This window comes from Haemaphysalis longicornis, unplaced genomic scaffold (assembly GCF_048455015.1).
Source record: "Haemaphysalis longicornis isolate Haplotype H1 unplaced genomic scaffold, Haemaphysalis longicornis Haplotype H1 scaffold_4, whole genome shotgun sequence".
NCBI lineage: Eukaryota > Metazoa > Arthropoda > Arachnida > Ixodida > Ixodidae > Haemaphysalis > Haemaphysalis longicornis.
The window spans coordinates 188,080,806-188,098,932 of record NW_027526361.1 but is presented as its reverse complement, the minus strand read 5'-3'; the positions used below and the strand labels follow the sequence as shown (position 1 = coordinate 188,098,932).

General features: G+C 45.2%; 1 protein-coding gene across 1 annotated transcript in view; it reads right to left on the bottom strand.

Moving 5' to 3' along the window:
- The window catches only part of LOC144179586 (sodium-coupled monocarboxylate transporter 2-like), a 107,630-nt gene that overhangs the window by 65,730 nt on the left and 23,773 nt on the right, over positions 1–18,127 (bottom strand). Inside the window, exons 2-4 of the mRNA XM_077707997.1 lie at positions 16,368–16,559; positions 2,940–3,008; positions 2,810–2,861 (exon numbers count right to left, since the gene is read on the bottom strand). Coding sequence (XP_077564123.1) covers positions 2,810–2,861; positions 2,940–3,008; positions 16,368–16,559 — 313 coding nt within the window. The remainder of the gene's footprint in view (positions 1–2,809; positions 2,862–2,939; positions 3,009–16,367; positions 16,560–18,127) is intronic.

Sequence of the window (18,127 nt, the reverse complement as noted above, 5' to 3'; positions counted from 1 at the left end):
CGGGTTACCCAGGAGGTGTTGTTGAACAATTTAATCAAGCCGTGCGTTGGAAGCTCGCAATGGACGCGAAGCTGCGCCAAAACAGGCCCAAAACAACCATCGCTAAAGCCGACGACAAAGCCGGGTCGCGCCGATGCGCCCGCCGGCGTGAGCGCGCGGAGAACGCTGAGTAAATTCGCCGCGCCGTCTACACTATGCTCCGTGAGGGAAAACAACCCTTCCCTCCGCAGCCGCATTTGGGATTTTCTCGTCCCGCATGCCACGAAAGAACCTTTGGCTGGCAGAGGTAGAAAGCTTTGCTAAAAAAAAAAAAAAACAGGGACAGAGACAACCAAGACCTGCGGACGATTTGGATGCGCCAACTACAAAATATCGTGCGAAACAAACATTTTCTCTTTCCAATTTAAAACCCTTCTTGAACAAAGTAGAGCATTGCTGGGCCATTGTTTTGCGTGTTGCTATTTTAATGATTTGCAGCGGCGCTGTCTGGGTTAGCGTTTCTTTTTGTTGTTGTTCTAGTACTCATGCGGTAAACCTTTTTTTTCCCTTTAGGTAGATTTATCTGGAACCCATATACGTGTTGAAGCCACTTCACAAATACAAAGCTCGCAGAGAGGCCTTTCAAGGCGGCTTCACTACTATGCAGACGTGCATTGCTAGGACAGAATTTTTTGGAGGGACAGCATGAGCAGTTTTATTTCAAAACATGACGGCCACAGAGCCTTCTAATAATCTAACAAGGCATGTTTTGTTCACATAGCCACACACTGAGCTAGCTGTGGTTTCATGCGGGAGAGACGAAATTCTGATTGGCAGGATAGAAGTCCTTTGGCACTAAAAAACACGGTGTTACGAATAGCTGATTGTTTCATCGCCTCCTCGCACGGAAGAACAGAATGAGAGACATGAAGCTAACAGAGTCCTCCGCACGTCGAATACCTATATTTTAACACGCTTCAAAGTAACCCGAAGCAGCGAAATTTGAAGCCGCCAGAAAAAAAAAAATAATAATAAGCACTGCGGCTTCACAGATAGCGTTGGCATGCTTGAGTGCGTCGTTAGTGCTTCTATAAAAGGCGCACTGCGAAAAGACACCATGAAAGATAAAACGCTAGGTGTGAATGAATCTGTTCTTACGTCTGAGTTTTTATTTGTTGGCGGTTCTTTCATGTTTTCCACACGAATATTCATTTCGAAGTCAAGGATGTGGCGGAAGCCCATCTGGTCAGGATGCATTTTGATGAAGCCGTCGACGTCGAACGTCGCACGTTGTCGACGTCGGCCCTCAAAAGAGCGCTGCGATTTCGTACGTGCCCGGCATCAGCTTGGCTCTGTCACGCATACTCCGCTCGTAGAACGTGAAAACTGCGCATGTGCCGTCTCGCAAACTAAGGCATGCGCTTGTGAACGTGATGGACAAACTGCGATCCAGGAGTTGTCTACGTCACTCCTTGTGCAGATTACCAGTAATATTATGAGCAATATGAAAGGGAACACAGAAACGCGTGGTAAACAGCCTCGGAACAAACTCGGAGCGATACGCCGATGGCGCTGTGAAAAACAAAGGGGTAAAGGAGGGCGCTCTTACACTCATTGTTGGCACTCCCACAACGCTGACATTTCTGCAAAGCAGCAGCTTACGTCGTTTCGCCGATAATATAGTATCGTCCAAAATCCGATAAGACGCACGTCGGGAATGGGAACAGTTGCTCGAACAACGTCCCCCTTTCCACTTTGTTTCCGACGGCGGCCGCTGCGTATCACTCATAGCTGGGTCTGAGGGTGTTTTAAGTGCACTTTATAAGCGACCCCAAACCATCCACCGCCGGCGGCGGCGGCGGCGTCCGCAGTGCTCCTCTATATTTAAAAAAGAAACAGCATCCGGCGCCAGGTTTCGATCCGAGGACTTTGCGGCCGCAGCGCGACGCTCTACCGACCAAGCCACGGACGCGACGGTGATATCAGTGTTAGTGACGCGCCTTATATCTTTAACGCATTCAAACTACGTCGTCAGCGGCGTGCGTTGGCGACTCAGCGGCGTTATAGCGGCTTGATAACTGCGTGGTGTACACGTGATACTACAAACCCGATGGAAGAGATGGAAGAGAAGGCGGCGAGGCGGTGGGCTGCGGGGGCCGAGCGCAAGCGCCGCAAGCGGGCCGACAACCGTGCATTCGCACTTTCACATTCTCCCCCTCGGGGAAATGCGGGGGAATTTTTTTTTACCCGGTCCTGTGTTCCCTTTCATATTGCTCATAATAGTAAGTGCATATTGGTGAGTCAGGAAACTTTGCAAAGTGCCTGCAGCAACATCACAACGATGTAAACAAGAAGAGCCACGTGTCAACAAGCGCCCTTGCCGAGCACTGCGATACCACATCGCACACAATCAACTCGTCTGCTGCACGCGTCCTCGCAAAAGAAAGGAATGCTACCTCATGCCTGTTACTGGAATCACTTGACATACAGACAACGGAACACACGCTGAATCGGAACGCCGGAAACCTGCTGTCAATCTACGCAAGTTGCCTGCGCAGCGTTGTGAAACGTATATAAGGCGATTATTTCCCTTCAAGGTATCATTGTGACCAAGACTTCCGTGTGGGAGCCGAAACGTTAATTTCTTTTAAACTCAACTAACTCTTGGTCGTCGTCCTTGTCTTTCATCATGAGAATAATCATTTTACAGTTCTCCCTTCTTGGAAGGCGCCTTGGAGAATTCTTCTTGCCCTACGCAGCATTAGCACAAGTACTGTACATTGAAACTTAATGACACGTAGTTGTACAATAGGTTCAACGGTGTACTTGCCTGAACCAAGGGCCAGTGACGGACCGTAGAGCACGATTCCCATGTAGAAACACTGCGATAGGACGTTGCGGTAAGCCAAAACTGGTTTTCACGAGGGGAAAAATAAACTAGAAAAATGTTCTACAATTACCATTTGGATGACAGTCAGGGCGCACGTGAACTTTCGCAAGACCACTGAGTTGAATCGTTTTTCCAGATACTGCGAAGAAAAACAGCAACATATACAACTGAAAACACTGTTCTGTATTTAATGGAACAAACAAACCTTCATTACAAGTAGGCACTCAGCACTTCACTATTGCCTTGAGAATAATAAATTAGCGTATTGGGCGAGTTGGAGTGCTTTCATGATGGTCAGCACAGACGATAATCGGACAAAAAGAGCAAAAACGCCACAAGCGCTGTCTTTTTTTTTTTTTACTTTTTCTGACTTTTTTTTTTTTTCGCTGCGGCCACTGAACTTAGTAGTTGTGTGAGAACGTTCTAACTGAACTTTCATTAGAAAAAAATACGTGTTATATGAGCAAAAAAGTGGGATTAAAAAGAACAAATGGCTAAAAAAAACGTATGTCACGCAACGACTTAAACACCCGACTTGTCTAGGAAGACAACCTCATCATCTGTAAGCGAAATTGACGGGTGGCTCGCGCGCATGTCTCCGCTCTTTATATTCTTATGCGCTTCAGCTATTCCCCGAATGCGGGAATTCCCCGAATGCCCGAATTCCCCGAATGCCATTTATTTATTTGAAGTGCTCACCAACAGCACAGGGCCTTCTCGGGTGATGCACCGCATACATAGGTACAAAGAATACGAACAGGCAACATACATAGATGCATGGATACAAGGAATACAAACAGTACAAATATGGGCAGCGTATAAATCAAAAATTGGTAAATGTGGAAGTGCAGATAGATATATACAAAAGTGTAGTGTTATCGAAAGGAGACACAAACATTTTTGAACGGTAAAGGCTCGGAGGATGTGTCTGGAGTATGCACAGGAGAACGTACGAACATGGCAAGGAACGTACGAACACGTACGAAGATGGGCAAGGTAGCGCTGTATGTGAGGAAACACGAGAGCAAGGAGAGAAGTGCAGGAGCGACCTCTCCAGAGCATGCGTATTCAAAATATCATACATTTCAGAGAGCGCTTAAACAGTACCAAATCGCTGCAAAAAACGTCTACAGGAGATAGAAACAGACTGTTATAGGTGAGCTGGCACCGGCTGGCTGGTGCCAAACGCATTGATCTGTCTACATCAAAGCATCCATGCGGCCGTAGTGGTCTGCTTGGCACTCGCAGATGGACAGAGCTTACGAGGCAAGGGCAGTCGAACTTCGAGTGAATACAATTAAACAGAAAAGCCAGGTCGCGCCTGGAGCGCCTCGCTGATAGCTCATTTAAATTCAGGATCTTCAGAAGCCCCACCGTGCTCACATCGGCTCATAGGTGAGTGGCGAGAAAACACGGTTCTAGTAAAGCGCTTCTGAATCCTTTCTAGTCGAAGGGAGGACGAAGGGCTTAAACAATTCCAAATTGCACTAGCAAAGTCGAGCTTGAACAAAATGAGAGCGCGATACAGGGAAACAAAGCATGATCGGTCGGTGAAATCCCTGGTCGCGCGGGAAATTACGCCAAGCGTACGGAGACAGGAGTTGGTCAGATAGTTCACATGCGCGTTAAAGAGCAGTTTCGCATCCATCATTACGCCAAAATCGCGCACTACGGTAGCGCGTTTTACAGGTTCACCGAGCAGTAAGTACGTAAAAGTGAGCGGGGAAGACTTGCGAGTGTATGATATTACGATGGTTTTCGAGAGGTTAAGTTTTAAATAGTTGCAGTCGCACCATGCAGAAACTGCGTTGATGTCATTTTGCAGCAGTACACGATCGTAAGGTGAAGAAATAGTGCGATAGAGCTTCATATCGTCGGCATACTGGGAGAGCGAACAGTGCCTAATAGCGGGGTGTATGTCATTAACAAAAATGTTAAAAAGGAGAGGGCCCAGTGTCGAGCCTTGGGTTACCCCTGAGGTCATCGGGAAGGGCCGGGAAGTAGCGCCTTCGTAACTAACACAATCCGCCTCTTTCACAACCCCACTGCGCATGCGCAATCCCCTAGCGGCCAAGTCCCTAAGCAGTCCAGTAGGGGCAGCAGACGACATTCCCCACAGCTCCCGCACAAGCGGGAAGGGGTCGTGGTTGTATTTACATCGTTTGATTTTTTGTGTGCGCTCGTTGTGCGCGGAACAATGCCCACAACTTGTGCTGCGTTCCGCTGTAACTCGGAGTGCCGAAAAGGGAACGGTGCCGGCTTCTATCGCTTCCCGTCGGCCGCACGCGATCGGCTACGGCGGCTAGCGTCGCTCGTGTCGGCTCGGGTGATGGGAACTGTAGGCTTAGCATCCTGGCGGATATTTGATCGCTGCTATCTGTGCAACTGCGAATGACAATCCGCAACACAACTTTTCACTACACTATCATACCCTTTCTCGCATGTGGAACTCTATTTAAGTTATAACTGCCGTTTGAGCGATCGGTGACCAAGACATCTGCGTAGCCTGTTTCGATGCTTCCGCGCAGGTATCGCCATCTCTCGGCTGCTCGGCGCACCGCGCGCCGCGGCGACTGGTCAGCGTAGGCTTGCATCGCGGCAGATATATCTGATCGCCGCTTTTAAAATAAGCCCTGACAACAATCCCTAGCACAATTTTTCACCACACTAACACCTACTTTCTCGCATGTGGAACTTTTTAGCGATCAGATTGATTCAGAAGAGCAGCGACAAGCGCGGTTGCTACCGTGGTCTGCGCCGGTTCGAGCCGCTGAGTGTGCCGAGCTGGCAGGCGCGGCCGGCGTGTGCGCGGACTGTTTCCGAAGGCAGAAAACGCTTCACGATAGCTTGCTTTATCCATTTCTTGCGAACAAACGCGCAGAATCTACAAATTCAGCTCAGCGATCGTCGTAGTTGACCATGGTGCAAAAACTGTGGGCGGAGCGACGCCGACGACGCATCTCATGCGCGCATCGGGCCGTCTCAAATTCACGCGTACGACTAGTGGCGACAGTCGTAACGATCAGTCGCATGCGAATCGCGTGTACCAATCGTACATGTGTCCAGCGCTTGAAGGCATTTTGCGAACTGCCGGCCTTTGTTGAACTGGCGATCGCACTTCATGCCAGACGACTCCAAGTACTGCTCGAGCTGCCACTCGGACGGCACACGGATCTGTCCGAGATTTCTCTGCCAGCCCTCATTCAGTGATAAGAAGCCGCCTGGTATTATGTGATGACCAGGGGCTGTCGTCTTAAGGCGTTATAACACCAACACAGAAGAAAAACTTCGGCTGCTCCTCGCCGTAATGTGGGATTGCCGTGCATACAACGAGAACGCAGCCGGAGGAAACGCCGGCAAACCCTACGGCTTCAACTTCCGCTAGGCACGCTAGGTGGCAGCACACCGCAATGAAAGAGGCGGATTGGACCTGCCTCTTAAGTAGCTGCCGAACCACTGGCAGAACTCAAGGGAAAGACCGTATGCGGACAATTTGCGAAGTAGTAGATCGTGATTAACAATGTCGAAGGCCTTGCTACAGTCGAAATATACTGTATCTACCTGTTGGCGAGACAGTACTGGAGGGCCGATGTCGTTTAGAAAACAGGCAAGATTTGAATCTACCGACCTTCTGGGCATGAAGCCGTGTTGGTTGAAATGAATTAGTGGATGCATAGCTGATAAAAGGTATCGATGCAAGACCTTTTCGAAGACTTTGGAAAATGAAGACAGAAGAGAGATTGGCCTATAGTTTGCTGGGATTGTGACGCTTCCGGATTTGTGCAAAGGGAAGATGGAACCAATTTTCCAGTCAGTTGGAAAATGTTGCTCAACCAGTGACATACGTATGATGTGACAGAGCAAAGGGGCAAAAACAGTGCAACAACCCTTCACGATGAAGCAAGGGATGCTGTCACAACCAGAAATCCAGTTCGCTGCCGCTGTCGTGAGAGGTCGAGTATGTCGAAGAAAAATGACGTGCGAAACGTTCACGCACGCCTTCAGGGTCGGACACAATCTTGTCACCATCCCGAAGGGTTATGCTTTCGCGTGCATGACGTGTGCGGAATTTGACGTACCGCCAAAACTCCCGAGGGGAGTGGGTAAGAGATGTTTCAGAGTAGTCCGTAAACATCTTTTTATCCCGGGCAAGGAGCTTTTTCACTGAGGAGCGCCATTCTCTGAAGCTAGCGAGAGCAGACGGGTCATTGTGGGCCTTAAACAAGCGGTGAAATTGACGTTTTCTTCGAAGCGCGCCTCGCAGCTCATGGCTAAACCAGAATGGAAATTTAGAGGAGCGAATTCGCCGCTTTCGGATGTGTTGGTCCATGAAGTAATGAACAGTTTGGGTTAGCTCCTGGACGGCCACGTCTACACAGGGCGCGTTGTATACAGAGGTCCAGTCTGCGTTGTCGAGCGAATGGTAGAGAGATGTGTAATCTCCGCGAGAAAAGTCGTGTCTGGGAGTTGAAACGCTGTTGTCGTGCGCCATGCATATGTGGGCTGAGGCTCCGAAAGGAGGGTGCCACGCGTCAACGGCCACAATAGGTTCGGGGAACTGATCGACAACGACAGAGTTAAGGTTTGTGAAAACAGTGTCTAGTACGTTTCCAGCAGGGTTTGGATGCAAGACGGCAGGCTGGATGTTATTGAAAGAAAAGAAGTTAAACAAATTAGCTGCTTTGGACTCTCCGCTGGTATTTTGTGCGGGGTCCCACCAAGAGCCCGGGCAATTAAAGGCGCCAAACAGAAGAACGTTATAGCTTTCAGGTTTAAGTACCTCTGTTAAACAGAGAATGCTGCAGCCTCTCTGACAAGAAGGGGATGCCGGCAAAAACTGCAAAATATGCTTATTCAAGCGTCAACAAGTAAAATTTTATAATCACGGTTTCACGTTTCTCTCCACCTTCCTAAGGAAGGCGGATGACGTTGCGGGATTCGAACCCGTGACCTCATGCTCAGGTGCGGAACAGGTTACTAAACACTGAACAACTATCGGTGGAAATGGTCGCCTAATTGGTTGCTTAAAACCTTTAATATCTACCAAGTGCTTGCATGCTGGGTTTAACGCGGGACTTGCTTTTGGATTTATGCCTAAATATTCTATGTTGTGAAACTTCGTCCCAATAAACGTGTACAGATACCAGGTAACAAGCCGGCGCAGTTTCGTGGATATTTCACGAACTACGCAGCCGAAGGACGAGCCGTCTCCGCAGAGCGGCGGTAACTTTTTGACGCAGCACGCGAACTGTTCCGTCGAGAATTGGGATAAGGCTTGAAAAAATTGCTCGCCGTAAATGAAGTTTGATTGATTGATTGATTGATTGATTGATTGATTGATTGATTGATTGATTGATTGATTGATTGATTGATTGATTGATTGATTGATTGATTGATTGATTGATTGATTGATTGATTGATTGATTGATTGATTGATTGATTGATTGATTGATTGATTGATTGATTGATTGATTGATTGATTGATTGATTGATTGATTGATTGATTGATTGATTGATTGATTGATTGATTGATTGATTGATTGATTGATTGATTGATTGATTGATTGATTGATTGATTGATTGATTGATTGATTGATTGATTGATTGATTGATTGATTGATTGATTGATTGATTGATTGATTGATTGATTGATTGATTGATTGATTGATTGATTGATTGATTGATTGATTGATTGATTGATTGATTGATTGATTGATTGATTGATTGATTGATTGATTGATTGATTGATTGATTGATTGATTGATTGATTGATTGATTGATTGATTGATTGATTGATTGATTGATTGATTGATTGATTGATTGATTGATTGATTGATTGATTGATTGATTGATTGATTGATTGATTGATTGATTGATTGATTGATTGATTGATTGATTGATTGATTGATTGATTGATTGATTGATTGATTGATTGATTGATTGATTGATTGATTGATTGATTGATTGATTGATTGATTGATTGATTGATTGATTGATTGATTGATTGATTGATTGATTGATTGATTGATTGATTGATTGATTGATTGATTGATTGATTGATTGATTGATTGATTGATTGATTGATTGATTGATTGATTGATTGATTGATTGATTGATTGATTGATTGATTGATTGATTGATTGATTGATTGATTGATTGATTGATTGATTGATTGATTGATTGATTGATTGATTGATTGATTGATTGATTGATTGATTGATTGATTGATTGATTGATTGATTGATTGATTGATTGATTGATTGATTGATTGATTGATTGATTGATTGATTGATTGATTGATTGATTGATTGATTGATTGATTGATTGATTGATTGATTGATTGATTGATTGATTGATTGATTGATTGATTGATTGATTGATTGATTGATTGATTGATTGATTGATTGATTGATTGATTGATTGATTGATTGATTGATTGATTGATTGATTGATTGATTGATTGATTGATTGATTGATTGATTGATTGATTGATTGATTGATTGATTGATTGATTGATTGATTGATTGATTGATTGATTGATTGATTGATTGATTGATTGATTGATTGATTGATTGATTGATTGATTGATTGATTGATTGATTGATTGATTGATTGATTGATTGATTGATTGATTGATTGATTGATTGATTGATTGATTGATTGATTGATTGATTGATTGATTGATTGATTGATTGATTGATTGATTGATTGATTGATTGATTGATTGATTGATTGATTGATTGATTGATTGATTGATTGATTGATTGATTGATTGATTGATTGATTGATTGATTGATTGATTGATTGTAGGGTTTAACGCGCCGACGCAACGCAGGCGATGAGGCGCGCCGTAGTGGAGGGCTCCGGATTAATTTTGACCACCTGGGGATCTTTAACGTGCGCCGAAATCTCGTACACACCGGCGTTTCTGCTTTTCGCCTCCATCAGAAAAGCGGCCGCCACGGCCGGGAATCGAACCCGCGACCTCGTGCTCAGCAGCGCAACGAACGCCTTAGCCACTGAGCCACCGCGGCGGGGTCCGTAAATGAAGTGCTTTCCATTTCTAGCACGGCCAACAAATGAGCAGAATGGATTTGCAGTTTCCGTCGCCTGGAGTACGCGGTTAGTCACAATTTTTTTCGAGTGTATCCGTGTAGGGAGAATGGGTTTGAATTTTTTTTTACATAGCGCATATGGAACCGAATGGCAGCCCACGAAGTGCACATCAATATGTAGTGCTTACTTCGTTGCAGGCAAATAATAGTCGGATCCAAGGTCTCAGACCTATGCGCGCACGATGTTCCCAACGACCTACCGCAAAATACCCCCGACAGCCGATGACACGTACTCCCGTTATAAGCTGTTATAGTATATGACTGAATTCACTGTTTATCAGGCAATACTTCTCGTGTCTGACAGTCTTGTGAGCCATTTCGAGGGATAGAAATAAACGCTTGTTTCGTTCTCCATTTCCGGCGTGAATGTCGATGTCGTTTCGCGTGTCAGATAAGTCCCAGAAGGATTTTCTTCGAATCGTCGCATGCCTCGCTGCATCTGCGACATTATAATGAGCGTAAAATGCACATTTTAATGAGCGCGCATTCTGTCGGCGATTGCGAACTGCTACCTCCCGCCTGCTTCGTTTTGTGCGCATGCGCGTGTGTGCGTGCGTGCGTGCGTGCGTTCGTGCGTGCGTGTGCGTGTGTGTTTCCTAATTATAACCGCGCTCGATAAGCGCCGGGAGGATTTTTTCGGACAATCGCGTCTTTTAATAATGCACTGCGGCCACTGAACTTAGTAGTTGTGTGAGAACTACTTTTTGATCAGCAATGTCGACATATCACTCAAACGAAGCCACCTCTGCCAGTACATTATGTAAAATAGCAACAGCGTGTTCGGTAACAGTAGTTGTTGTCGCCTCTGCTGGCGTCAGTTGATCACATTATATTTTGCATGTGGGCAGTGGGCTCAGGAGAAGAACAAGTGCAGCCCCCGTGCACACATCTTAACAAATACGCAGTACGCAAGCGCTATAGTAGCCCGGAAACTACAGATTACTTCCACTTGTACGGTTAACACCACTCGCTGATAGTCTCGTTCTTACTAACTTCGAATTTCTGACGCGTGTTGCACCAAAACTTAAGTCCATTATTCCTTTTCGATGTAAACATTTGCTGGTTAATAGTATGCATGGGTGACGAAAAAAAAAGAAAGCACGTCAGTCTTTCATGCTAGGTCAGTTCTTGCTTTAAGTAGAGGCACTAACATTTGCAGGTGGACTGCGCTATACACAAATACTTCAAAAGTCGTATTTCCACGGCCTGACACTCCTGGTTGACGTTTACTTGACGGATCCGGCAACCTTTGACAGTGCTGGCGTAACTGCATTTCTCCAATACCTAGAAAACTTTCTTGAATTTTCTCCTGAAAATTTTAATGGCTTCGACATTATTTGTTCCAATAAAAAATGGCAGTACCCAAAACGTATTCGCGTCTCAAGAAATAAGCGAAAAAATTAACGGAGTATTGCGTCTTATATGTCACTTCAGCCGAGTATAACAGGATTAATCCGGGAACGTTGAGCATATTCGGTAAAGCAGTCACGTAAGTGACGTTGGTATTATTAAAAGCCATGATCTGGGAATATAAGGATCAAGAAGTAGAATAACGTTCACACTTCCACTAAACCGCAGGTTTTTTTTTCGTTCCTATAGCTTAAATCGGGACAAGCATCGATGAAAAAACTGCTCAAATTCACATTATTAGACGAAAGTCTTTACTTGCCGCGTTGGCTTAGTGGCTAAGGCATGACTTTACCCAACTCAAGGACGCGGATTCTACACCGGCCGAGGAGCCGTTTTTCTGATCGAAGCGAAAAAAACAAAACAGCGGTGCGTCGAAATTTCGGCGCAAGTTGTAGAGATACCAAGGTAATCTTATAAATCCGTAACCCCCGCTATATATACTGCGATCCTCATAGCCCAGTGTACGAATTTCAAGCGCTAAAATTCAGACAGGTGACGAACGGGACAGAGACAAGCGCTAACTTCCAAATGATATTTTATTTACGAAACGACATATATAAATGCAACAGTGCTAACAAAAACACAAAAACTAAAACAGAGTATATATGTGCGCAGTGTACAGGCGCGCACACGTTCTCACCCCTTATGTCATGCGCGCACCCAGGCAGGCAGCTCTTTCGCTGTCAAAGATACGGAAGTCATGCTAACGCAATCGTCGCCCCCATGATGCATCGCCGCCGCCTCCACAATCTCCCGCGTTCTCTGATCAGGGTCGCGAAACACGACCGTACATTCGTTAAACAGAGGCGAGCACTTGCAGTTCTGGCCATGACTAGCAATGACTAGCTCCCGCAGTGCAGTCAACGTACTGATTTTGGTGATTTTGGCTGCACTGCGGGAGTCGTGTATAAGCTCCCACTATTGTGCATTAGGGCTTACATTTGGGCGAGCAGGGCAGCGCCTTAATCAACGCCTCCGTGAACATTCCAATCGAGTGGAAAAAGGCACAGATGGGAACCTAGCCAGTCATTGCCAGAATTGCCTCTGTTTAACGAATGTACGGTTGTGTTTCGCGACCCTGATCAGCCAACACGGGAGATTGTGGAGGCGGCTTCGATGCATCGTGGGAGCGAAGATTGCGTTAGCATGACCTCTGTATATTTGACAGCGAAAGAGCTGGCCTGCCTCGGTGCGCGCATGACATAAGGGGTGAGAACATGTGCGTGCCTACACACTGCGCCCATACCTTGTCATAGTTTTTTTTGTGTTTTTGTTAGCACTGATGCATTTATATATGTCGTTTTGTAAAACAAAATTCAGTTGGAAGTTAGCGCTTGTCTCTGCCCCGTTCGTCACCTCTCTGAATATTTGCGCTTGAAATTCGTACACTGGATTACCAACTAGCTCGGGCCAAGACGTTGTTAACTCACAGCCAAGGTGTAGCTTGGACGCGTGAAATACTCAACTGTACCCTCATCAGGGCGAAAAATAGTGACGCAGAGAAAACCAAGAACTGTCTCATTGCCCCCATTGCCCTAGCGCTTTAACTCTCCTCTCCCGGTTCCATTTGCCAATATAAACCATTTGTCTCCCGTTTCAATAGAACGCTTTACTCCTACTAAGTAAACGTGCAAAATTAAATTTTGAGCGAAGTTTGGGCCATGGTAATCGGTTTTGTGATGAAAAGATACTCGTGTATAGCGGTTTTAGTACGGTTGTGAGTTTGGGTTGCGGCCACTACGGCGGTAAAAAATTATCGCGGGAATGGTAAGCTTTCCGACCTGCTCATAATCAAGCTATCATACGCGTTCGACATCTTAATATTGTAAAGCGAAAATTCTACCCCGGCGGCCCGGCGAAGGAGTGAGGAGCTCTGCCGAAAATGAAGTCGGCATACTCGTGCATCTACATTTCTGAAGAAAAAAAAAACTACTTCTGGCGCAATAAGCTGCATGCCTTGATATAAATGTGTTTCCCGGCAGTGGGCGCTTGAAACGAGGCCCGGCCATTTCTTTCAAACTTGGATTTTGCGCGCCGAAGCTACACCTGGCCTATAAGGCCTACCGTAATGCATGGCTGCGGATTATTCAACACTGCCTGAATATCTGTGACATGCGCCGAAAAGTTGACACACTGGCCTTTTCTTTCCTCGGCCACACCAGAAAAGCGGACGCCGCGGCCAAGATAGGATTCGTGACCTGGCTATACTGGCGCTCAGCAGCACGAGAGAGAGAGAGAGAACTGCTTCTCATTAGTCCCTAATCCACGGCTGGTGGTCTGGCCGTGGCTTTCATGAGTTCTCGGTGGCCGGACAAGCCGAACACGCTGACGCAAGAAAAGGATCCTTTTAATGCGTAACATCATTTGTCGAGTACCCCCACAGCCAGAAACGTGTAACGCTCTGCATTACCCGAAAATGCAGATATCCCGGAAGTTCCACCTGTAATCTTTATAATAGCGTAAATAGAGATCACTGGCCGCAGAAAAATTTTAAAAACTCAAACATAAGAAGCATATTAAAATATTACTGAAAAGGGCCAAACATGTAACGCCATGCATTTCCACAACAATGCACATTTCACGAAATTTCTACCTGTAATCGTTCTAATAGCGCAAATGGAGTTAATTAGTCGAACAAAGTTTTGAAAAACTAACAAACTAGAAAGAATATAAAAAAATGACGAAAATGGCGAACTGTGCACCGCCGTGCATTTTCACAATAATGTAGATTCTGCGGAAGTTCCATCCGTAATCGTTATATAAGCGTAAATGAAATAATTTCACCACAACAATTTTGCAGCACTAAAACAATAAGAAAGATATAAATACATTGCGGCAAATGACGACCCGTATTATGCCCTGCACGTCCACAATAATGCGGATATCGCGAAAATTTCAAATGTAATCGTTATATTAGCGTAAATTGATATAACTTCTAGAACGAAATTTTGAAAAACTTTAAAATAAGAACAATATTTTAAAAATACGGAAAATGTAAAACCGTACAACGCCTTGCATTTTCAGGGTAATGCAAATTTATCAGAAGTTCCCTCTGTAATCGTTAAATAGCAGGCAGGATTTAGAAACACAAAATTGGCCGGACAGGATTTACAAACACAAAAAAATGTGGCTGCAAAAGCTCACATTCAAGACAAGCGGCATCAGAATACTATGCATTGGTAGACAATTCTCTGAATTTCTGCAGAATTTTTTCTACATTGCCTTTTATGAATACAAGCAGAAATATTGAAGCCACGCAGCCGCAGATGGGTTAGTGTTTGCTGCCTAGACCTCACCCCCGAAAGAAAAAGTTGTAATTCACCCAGCGCTTCATTTAGGAACTAATCTGCTGTATCTTGATAATGCCTCAATAGTAAGTTTGATACGTTCCGCTTTACTAAAAAGTGGTAGGTTCAGTATCGGTGCAACCAAGCCTGTGACACGAGTATATGACAACGATATCTGCTTCAAAAACAAACCGGAATGGCAACATATCCTTCCAAGCTGTTTCTCAAGGCTACCCATAATGCATGCTTATGCAATGCGTCCTCTTTCCTCCCTTGTTGAGATACTACTTGACATACACCGCTTTTGAACTGCCACAGCACCAGATTAGGCTGACTAAAGCCACGGCAGGATACAGCTGCGTTTTAGAGTTACTGGTATATATCAAGGGTGATATTTACTTTATTCCGTTTTGTAAATATAATTTGTCCGGTAACAAAACGTTCGTTTGTTTCTGAAATACTTTTTTTTCTTGAAGATATGGCAGCTCGGCTAATATGGGCGTCTTTAGTGTACCATATTTTTTTCAAAGAGCAATAAAATTGCTTTCACACTCATGATACGCTTCAGCTGCGCTAAGTAAACGCTGCCTCGCTGCAATATTTTCGTCCCTATTCACAAAAAAAAAAGCGACGTTAACAGCCAGAAAAAAAGGGCCGCGTATCGGCTCCTTTCGCTGCAAATGTCGACGAAAGACGATAGTCTTTATCGACTTTGGCCAAGTAAAGGCCTCCTTTCTCTTTCCCGCTCAGCTCTCATGATGTTCCTTTCCCGTCTCGTTCCTCCCAAGATAACAAGCTGGAGGTTTGCTTAAATCCATTGACATTTACCGCGTTCTACTGCTCTAAGTCGGGTGCCTCGATGCTAGCGCTGCCGTACGGCGGAGATGCGCGTGAATCGAGGCACCTACTGCAACATTTGTAGAACCCCGATGCCCGACTGCGCGAGCGTTCCAAGCGGAACGTGCATCCCATATAGTGGAACCTTTGTTTGCTATTTCCGCTTGACTTCTTGAATCACGTGAGAAGGTGGCACTGGCAACAGCAGGCGACGGTTTTCTGCCATTGAGTATTATTTCATTTGCTGTCGCAAAAACCAAGCATTCATGAATTTTTTGATAAAGAAACACTGTATATACCACTTGTGTATTGATTTTCGGCCTTATATTTACGGAAAGTGTTGTTCTTGTTCAACAATGTTGAAAAGTATGAACACTGACACCGGACTTAGACGTTTAGATTTGGCTGTGAATATGACTATTGCGCAAATATGACTTCGCATTGGCCGGAGGGCTGAATCGAGTTACAGACAAACAGACAGACCAAAGTTTCTGCGTTTAAGTAACTCAATAAAGGCTATCGTCTCTAAAATATACTTGACCTCACACTCTTCAGCCTCTGCGACTCTAGAGCGGTGCACGCAGCCCCAAACTATCTTTTTCTCCTTCGGAAAATGTCCGCGTACTGCGTGTCACCCTGGTATCGAGTTATTGCCGCATACTTCATTTTTGAACTAATGTAACTTGGCTTAGCTAATGCGTCATTAAAGAAGGCGCCACAGATTAGGCATAGTTTCAGTGTACTTTTTGCGCATATGTGCGCAGACTGCCGTTGACGGTAGTCTCGTTGACGGCATCGTGGTAGACGTCTATTTAGCCCTCACCTTACTTTGTTGCCGTACGAACTTACCTGGTTAGCACTGATCATGTCTATTTCGTAGAACACTGGCAGGAAGACATTCGCCGCCAGAAAGATGCCGATGATGAGGCCGACGAAGTTGACCATGTACTGGGAGCCGTGGATGAAGCTTTCCGAAGGTACCCCCAAGATGGCGATGGCCGATAGGAAGCTCGCCATCATCGACATTGTAACCGGGAACAGCTGCAAAAGCACCCCCACGCAACGATGTCAAGCGAGGCCGTCGGGCCAACGGGATTGCGAACTATTATTGGTCCTTAAGGTATGCAGTCGTAAGAGCTGAAAGGTATGCAGACGGGCAAAATGGAGGGAAGAACGTCCACGTACAGGGTTAATGACTAATAGTTCTTAGAGAAGTGTAGACACATTTGTGAGACGTGTCTAGCAAACTTGAATGGAAATGTCTGGACACATTTCACTAGAGCTCGCTATACAGAATTGAATTGCAATGCTTTAAATGGCTGCCTCCCCGGTCAGAAGACCTCCGCGTAATCGAGGAAATATGCAGAACTGACAGAGGTTTCGCTACTGCAAGAAGGCTAGAATTACGTCTGCTTGTACTTTCTTTTATAACATGACATGCAAATCAACTTTATCAGGAAAACATTTTCCCAAATATTCTTTTCTGAATGGTCATACCTTATGTTTCATTTTAGCGTGTCCAAGGTACCCCCAAGATTGCAATGGCCGATAGGAAGCTCGCCACCATCGACATTGTAACCGGGTCGATAAAGAATCCCTAGCCGTTTTCATTATTTCCTTGCATATTGAATACCGTAACTGCTTCGGTTTGCTTAGCCAAAAATGGCGTTTGGTGTCACAACGAAGATAGAAGCCGGACAAAAGTAATTATAGTTCTGAAACACGGTTTCGGGAACACCGTGGGTGTGTCAGTAGAAGCGGCGGTTTCTGTTACATGGTTGCCTAGTTTACCGGCTCGGGAATCGCAGAAGGTATGGCCTTACGCCATCTAAAATGCCGTGGGTGTCGCAGACAGTGTGTTCGACCGTTGGATGAAGCTGGGTTGCTACAGCTACCCCAGATTGTTCAATTGAAAAGGAAGACGCCTGTTACGGGGAGAGTCACAGGTGCAAAGAATGAATGAATGAATTTATTGTCAAAATGGAAAGTAAATACCACCAGCAGGAGTAGCTTGTCTCATTCAAAGAACGCCTGCTGGTGTGGGTGTGTGGGGAGCATAGGCAGACAGGAAAGGGAGCAGAGAGAGAAGGGGAGAATACATATATGTTAAAGTTGAAGTTGAAGTTTATTTTTGACATGTTGACATGTTGAAGTTTATTTTTTGAAGTTCATTGTTTGACATACGTATATACAGGGCTAATGAGGACATATATACACAATATATACAAGAATAAAGGATATAGGAACACTAAGAAAAACAGGAACACACACACACACACACACGCACGCACGCACGCACGCACACACCCACACAGAAAGACACACGCACACGCGCAAACACGCGCACGCACACGCACAGAGAGAGAGAGGGAGAGAAACTTAAAGGGGCACTGACACAAAATTTTGAAGGCGAGATAACTTCGGAGATAAATTGGTGGGAACACATATACATCATCTGCAAAATATCAGCGGCGAATACAGCCTAGAACATATTTAAAATCAATTTTAAAGTGTGCGAAACGCAACCGAGCAGCCAGCAGAGGACCACGCGCAATCGACATCCCGAGGTTGTTGTGTAAATAAACAACATCCAAACACGCACTGCCGGC